Source organism: Lampetra fluviatilis, unplaced genomic scaffold, assembly GCF_964198595.1.
Source record: "Lampetra fluviatilis unplaced genomic scaffold, kcLamFluv1.1 SCAFFOLD_172, whole genome shotgun sequence".
NCBI classification, from domain to species: Eukaryota; Metazoa; Chordata; class Hyperoartia; order Petromyzontiformes; family Petromyzontidae; genus Lampetra; species Lampetra fluviatilis.
Window position 1 is genome coordinate 72,501 of NW_027621140.1, and position 8,076 is coordinate 80,576.

At 48.0% G+C, this 8,076-nt stretch overlaps 1 protein-coding gene across 1 annotated transcript in view; it reads right to left on the reverse strand.

The window, feature by feature from the left end:
- The window catches only part of LOC144954845 (vesicle transport protein SFT2B-like), a 22,758-nt gene extending 15,531 nt beyond the window's left edge, over window positions 1–7,227 (reverse strand). Inside the window, exons 1-3 of the mRNA XM_078885246.1 lie at window positions 7,078–7,227; window positions 5,961–6,047; window positions 4,143–4,225 (exon numbers count right to left, since the gene is read on the reverse strand). Coding sequence (XP_078741372.1) covers window positions 4,143–4,225; window positions 5,961–6,047; window positions 7,078–7,173 — 266 coding nt within the window. The 5' untranslated portion in view covers window positions 7,174–7,227. The remainder of the gene's footprint in view (window positions 1–4,142; window positions 4,226–5,960; window positions 6,048–7,077) is intronic.
- Window positions 7,228–8,076: the final 849 nt, after the last annotated feature.

Here is an 8,076-nt window from a genome sequence, read left to right on the forward strand (position 1 = left end):
ATACACACACACACAGACATACACACAGACACACACACACAGACACACACACACACACAGACACACACACACAGACACACACACACACACAGACACACACAGACACACACACAGACACAGTGACACACACAGAGACACACACACAGACACACACACACACAGACACACACACAGACACACACACAGACACACACACACACAGACACACACACAGAGACAGTCATTAAAATCACAACCAGCATTGATACAAATTTTGACTAAAAACTTTGCGTGACTGTTCCGTTTTTTCCGTAGCCACGTAGATAAAAAAAAAATCAAGTGAATAAACACAATAAAAAATAAATTGAAAAAAATAAAAAAATAAAGTGAAAAAAAAATAATCATGCAAATAAAGTGGATACAAATAAAGTGAAATTTTTTTTTAATTAATGAAAATACATTTTTTAAAATAAAGTGAATAAAAAAGTAAAAAATAAAGTGAATAAAAAGAATCGTACAAAAGTGATTTAAAATATATTTTTCAATGTGAATAAAAATGATCAAAAAATATTTTAAAAACAATAATAGCAAATAAAGTGAATAAACATGATAGAAAATCAAGCGAATAAAAATAATAAAAAATAAAGTGATTAAAAATAATAACAAATAAACTGGATACAAATAATAAAAAGTAAGTTAATCAAATAATAAAAATAAAGTTATTAAAAACATACTCAAAATAAAGTGAATAAAAATATTAAATATAAAGTGAATACATTCTAGATTTGAAGCTTTCGTGACTGCAATGATTCACATTCTCAGGTTTTTTCGGTAAAGTCACCATGTAGGTAAAAACAACATTAAAATTAATGAAAGTAAAATAAAACAAAACAAAATAAAATTTGTTTTATTTTTTATTTTAACAAAATAAAATTTGTTTTATTTTACTTTCATTCATTTTAATGTTTTTTTTACCTACATGGTGACTTTACCGAAAAAACCTGAGAAAGTGAATACAATTACCAGAGGTGTGGACTCGAGTCATGTGACTTGGACTCGAGTCAGACTCGAGTCATGAATTTGATGACTTGCGACTCGACTTGGACTTGCATAACAATGACTTTGTCCCACCTATGAGATGTGGACTCGAGTCATGTGACTTGGACTCGAGTCAGACTCGAGTCATGAATTTGATGACTTGCGACTCGACTTGGACTTGCATAACAATGACTTTGTCCCACCTATGAGATGTGGACTCGAGTCATGTGACTTGGACTCGAGTCAGACTCGAGTCATGAATTTGATGACTTGCGACTCGACTTGGACTTGCATAACAATGACTTTGTCCCACCTATGAGATGTGGACTCGAGTCATGTGACTTGGACTCGAGTCAGACTCGAGTCATGAATTTGATGACTTGCGGCTCGACTTGGACTTGCATAACAATGACTTTGTCCCACCTATGAGATGTGGACTCGAGTCATGTGACTTGGACTCGAGTCAGACTCGAGTCATGAATTTGATGACTTGCGACTCGACTTGGACTTGCATAACAATGACTTTGTCCCACCTCTGACTGATGTGGACTCGAGTCATGTGACTTGGACTCGAGTCAGACTCGAGTCATGAATTTGATGACTTGCGACTCGACTTGGACTTGCATAACAATGACTTTGTCCCACCTATGAGATGTGGACTCGAGTCATGTGACTTGGACTCGAGTCAGACTCGAGTCATGAATTTGATGACTTGCGACTCGACTTGGACTTGCATAACAATGACTTTGTCCCACCTATGAGGTGTGGACTCGAGTCATGTGACTTGGACTCGAGTCAGACTCGAGTCATGAATTTGATGACTTGCGACTCGACTTGGACTTGCATAACAATGACTTTGTCCCACCTATGAGATGTGGACTCGAGTCATGTGACTTGGACTCGAGTCAGACTCGAGTCATGAATTTGATGACTTGCGACTCGACTTGGACTTGCATAACAATGACTTTGTCCCACCTATGAGATGTGGACTCGAGTCATGTGACTTGGACTCGAGTCAGACTCGAGTCATGAATTTGATGACTTGCGACTCGACTTGGACTTGCATAACAATGACTTTGTCCCACCTATGAGGTGTGGACTCGAGTCATGTGACTTGGACTCGAGTCAGACTCGAGTCATGAATTTGATGACTTGCGACTCGACTTGGACTTGCATAACAATGACTTTGTCCCACCTATGAGGTGTGGACTCGAGTCATGTGACTTGGACTCGAGTCAGACTCGAGTCATGAATTTGATGACTTGCGACTCGACTTGGACTTGCATAACAATGACTTTGTCCCACCTATGAGGTGTGGACTCGAGTCATGTGACTTGGACTCGAGTCAGACTCGAGTCATGAATTTGATGACTTGCGACTCGACTTGGACTTGCATAACAATGACTTTGTCCCACCTATGAGGTGTGGACTCGAGTCATGTGACTTGGACTCGAGTCAGACTCGAGTCATGAATTTGATGACTTGCGACTCGACTTGGACTTGCATAACAATGACTTTGTCCCACCTATGAGATGTGGACTCGAGTCATGTGACTTGGACTCGAGTCAGACTCGAGTCATGAATTTGATGACTTGCGACTCGACTTGGACTTGCATAACAATGACTTTGTCCCACCTATGAGATGTGGACTCGAGTCATGTGACTTGGACTCGAGTCAGACTCGAGTCATGAATTTGATGACTTGCGACTCGACTTGGACTTGCATAACAATGACTTTGTCCCACCTCTGACAATTACTACAAATGACAGTGGAACCTCTGGTCACGAACACAAACTCGGGTGACGATCAAACATGGCCGCCTTCCGCGCCATTTTGTTTTTGTGAGCGCCAAATTTCCTGTTGTTTGTTTACAATTAATTTTTTTAGTATTTTTATTCACTCGATTTGCTATCATATTTATTCACTTTATTTTCTATTATTGTTTTTAAAATATTTTTTGATCATTTTTATTCACTTTCATAAAATTATTTTATTCACATTTGTCGATTCTTTTTATTCACAACACGAAGCGTAACAGTTACGTACATATCTTCTCGGTTCTTTCGCTAAAGTCACGTAGAAGGGAAGTAACAAAAGAATACAAATAAAACATAATAAAATAATATAATACATTTTATTTTTTCATCCTTTATATTAAGTTCGCTTGCTTGCTTGCTTGCGTGCTTGCTTGCGCGCTTACGACCGTGCAAATCTTTCGGTCGTTTTTTAACCCACTTCCCGTGATCCAATCGAGCTGACATTTTCCACACAGACTCGTTGTGCGTGACAATACATTTTCGTGAAAAAACATTTCCAAAATTCTACACTGTTTAGGGAAATTTTTTAAAATATTGAATTACCAATTGCTTAATGGTGGCAGACAATAATCTGACCCATAGGTGGCAGCCATCTCAAGCCAGAGGACGAGAGGACTCTAGCCGCCACGCATATAAAGGATTTATAGTGAAAAAGTTTGTTTTTACGGGTTAATTTTGTATTATTTTATTATTTCCCTTCTACGTGACTTTACCGAAAGAACCAAGAAGATGAATCCCTGCAGTCACGAAAGCTTTAAATCGGATTGCGACCAAAGTTATGGAACGAATTATGGTCGTGACCAGAGCTTCTACTGTAAGTGAATAAAACTAGTAATTACAAAGTGAATGAAAATAACAAAAATACAATAAAACCACGACGTTACCATGGCAACAGCAGCGTCTGTCGCCAGGCGAAACCTCTACACAGAGTTTGACTTTAGAGGCCGAGACTCCTTCTCCTGAAGATGGCCGCTCCAGTTGCCATGGAAACGTCGTGGGGTTTATCACTGCGTCTCTCTCTCTCTCTCTAGGATCCCGTGTCTCAATGTGTCTCCCCCCCCACCACTCTCCCCCCCCCCACTCTCCCCCCCCCCACTCTTCCCCCCCCCCACTCTCCCCCCCCACTCTCCCCCCCCACTCTCCCCACTCTCCCCCCCCACTCTCCCCCCCAACTCTCCTCACGTCTGCCCCACTCCCCCCCCCACTCCCCCTACCCTCCCCCCACTCCCCCCACTCTCCCCCCACTCCCCCCCACTCCCCCCCCACTAACCCCCCACTATCCCCCCCACTCCCCCCACTCCCCCCACCTTCCGATGGAGGCGACGTTTCCCACGGTGTAGAAGACAGCGAACAGAGTGAGGCCATGGGGCAACCACAGGAAGATCGCTCCCTACACACAGAGACACACACAGACACACACACACACAGTGACACACACATAGACATATAGACACACACATAGACACAACAACCGCCATTCGCCACTAAGTGGCGGTGACGTCACCACGACGCTTGTGCCAGGCATAGACACACACACACATAGACACACACACACAGTGACACACACAGACACGCACACACATAGACACATAGACACACACACATAGACGGTGTAGAAGACAGCGAACAGAGTGAGGCCATGTGGCAACCACATGAAGATCGCTCCCTACACACACAGAGACACACAACAACAACAACCGCCATTCGCCACTAAGTGGCGGTGACGTCACCACGACGCTTGTGCCAGGCCAAGTGCACCTTGAGGCTGCCACGTGAAGTGTCGAACGCCCGCTGGCAGGAGGTCACGGAGCAGACCCAGCAGGTGCCACGGGTCGACTGACCGAGATGACCGAGACGACTGGCTGATGCACCACCTGTGCCCCCTACTGTACCAACTTGCTGTGCTTTAGCCACCCCGCGCTCCGCTCGTTGTTGTGAGCGTCGCTCCTCCGCCCTCCGTTGTTGTTGGAGGGCGACTGCCTCCAACTGCCCAGTAGCGTCCTTCACGAGCCTCCTCCACTGAGGCCGATCTTGACACCGCTGGTACCAGTCATCGGCAAGTCCACTCAGCTCCACGTCCTCCTGTACCACATCACTCCATCTCTTCTCCAGCCCGTGCCGCGCCCGTTTAGCCCCCTCGATCCGGCCGAACAAAAGCTGTTTAGGCATGCGGTGGCTGGGCATGCGGGCTACATGACCCAGCCAACTCAGCATTGCCTGCCGGAGGAGCTCACTGATGGGACTTTGCCCAGATCTTTCAAGGACTTGTGAGCTCCTCACACAATCCAGCCTGGTCAAACCCAGGATGGATCGTAGGGAGGCCAGCCTAAATGTTTTCAACCGGCGAAGATGCTCCATTAGGGGGGTCCACGTTTCGCAAGCGCAGAGAAGGGAGGGAATGACTGTGGCCGAGAAGACCTGAAGCTTCGTGCGGAGCGACAGACCAGGTAGCTTCCACACAGCTGCGTTATGCAACCGATGAAAAGATATTGCCGGTTGACTGATTCGGAGTGAGACCTCTGCTGTTAAACCGGAGCCAGTCATGAGCACACTGCCCAGGTATGGGAAACTCTCCACTCTCTCCACTACTGCCCCATCACTGATTGGGAGTTGTGGGGGTGGAGTGTCCGATGGTACAAAATACCCAGGCAGGTGCTTAGTTTTGGTGGGGCTGATGGTAAGGCCCCACCTTTTAGTAGCAAGCTCCAGTCTCAGCAGCAGCGTCTCCAACTCCTCCTCTGAATGAGCAGCTATTACCAAATCATCGGCATACATAACGTGGTTGACCAACAGGGAGCCATCCCTTGATCGCACCCGGGCATCGATCAGCCTCAACATTGTATCTGTACCAGATGGAAATTCCCCCGGTACAGCTATTGAAGGCTTCACGAACTACGCAGTCGAAATAGATGTTCAAATAATGTGGGAGCCTAGAGGACATCCCTGTCGGACCCCAAGGTGAACAGAGAAAGGCTCTGACTACCGGCCACGTAGTTTTACCCAGACCTGCTCACCATCTTGAAGGTCCTTAATAATTGTGAGCAGACACACAGACACATAGACAGACACACATAGACACACATAGAGGGGTCTGGGGGGGTCTTGGGGGGTCTGGAGTGACTCACCAGGATGGAGCACAAGACCCCCAGGCAGAAGCAGACAGCGAAGCCCTTCAGGCGAGTTCCATAGCCCAGAGTAGTCGCTTCTGAGACCTGCAGACACACACAGAGACACACACAGACAGAGACACACAGAGACACACAGAGACACACAGACACAGAGACACACACACAGACACACACACACAGAGACACACACACAGACACACACACACAGAGACACACACACAGACACACAGAGACACACACAGAGACACACAGAGACACACACAGAGACACGCACAGAGACACACACAGAGACACGCACAGAGACACAGAGACACACACAGAGACACACACAGACACACACAGACACACACAGACACACACAGAGACACACACAGAGACACACAGACACACACACACAGAGACACACACACAGACACACAGAGACACACACAGAGACACACAGAGACACACACAGAGACACGCACAGAGACACACACAGAGACACGCACAGAGACACAGAGACACACACAGAGACACACACAGACACACACAGACACACACACACAGAGACACACACACACAGACACACAGAGACACACACAGAGACACACACAGAGAGACACACACAGACACACAGAGACACACACAGACACACACACACAGAGACACACACACAGAGACACACACAGACACACACAGAGACACACACACAGAGACACACACAGACACACACACACAGAGACACACACAGACACACAGAGACACACACACACAGACACACACACAGACACACACACACAAACACACACAGAGACACACAGTGAGTGGCTGCGTAGCTGAGTGAGTGACTAAGTGAGTGAGTGACTGAGTGTGTGACTGAGTGACTAAGTGAGTGAGTGACTGAGTGAATGACTGAGTGACTGAGTGAGTGACTGAGTGACTGACTGACTAAGTGAGTGACTGAGTGAGTGACTAAGTGACTGAGTGACTACGTGACTGAGTGAGTGACTAAGCGACTGACTGAGTGACTGACTAAGCGAGTGAGTGACTCAGCGAGTGACTTAGCAGGCCCACGGGGAGTAGCGGTGGAGTGTTTTTGTTGTTCTGGCTGAGTGGACCTAGTCGCGTCACGAACCCCGGCCAGGAGTCCATCCCCCTCGGCCGACTCGTCATGGCCCAGGAGAGTCCTCCTCAAGTTGTCCATCGCGAGAGGTCGACCTCCCACTACCATAGAGGTCCACCCCGCGGGTGCAGAGTCTCTCAAATCAACTCGTGACTCAGGAAGGCGAGTAACGACTCAGGAATCGATTCCAGCGATTACGGAGCTAAGGGGGAGCTTGTCGATTCCAGAATCGATGTTGACGATATTGAATGAGTGGGTAGGTGAGTGGGTGAGTGAGTGGGTGGGTGAGTGAGTGGGTGAGTGAGTGGGTGAGTGGGTGGGTGGGTGAGTGGGTGAGTGAGTGAGTGGGTGAGTGAGTGGGTGAGTGGGTGGGTGAGTGGGTGAGTGGGTAGGTGAGTTGGTAGGTGAGTGGGTGGGTGAGTGGGTGGGTGAGTGGGTGGGTGAGTGGGTGAGTGGGTGAGTGAGTGAGTGAGTGGGTGAGTGAGTGGGTGAGTGGGTGGGTGAGTGGGTGAGTGGGTAGGTGAGTTGGTAGGTGAGTGAGTGGGTGAGTGAGTGGGTGGGTGGGTAGGTGAGTGGGTGAGTGAGTGAGTGAGTTGGTAGGTGAGTGGGTGGGTGAGTGGGTAGGTGAGTGGGTGAGTGAGTGGGTAGGTGAATGGGTAGGTGGGTAGGTGAGTGGGTGAGTGAGTGGGTGAGTGGGTGGGTGAGTGGGTGGGTGAGTGGGTGGGTGAGTGGGTGAGTGGGTGGGTGAGTGGGTAGGTGAATGGGTAGGTGGGTAGGTGGGTGGGTGGGTGAGTGGGTGAGTGGGTAGGTGAGTGGGTGAGTGAGTGGGTGAGTTGGTAGGTGAGTGGGTGGGTGAGTTGGTAGGTGAGTGGGTGAGTGAGTGGGTAGGTGAATGGGTAGGTGGGTAGGTGAGTGGGTGAGTGAGTGGGTGAGTGGGTGGGTGAGTGGGTGGGTGAGTGGGTGAGTGGGTGGGTGAGTGGGTAGGTGAATGGGTAGGTGGGTAGGTGGGTG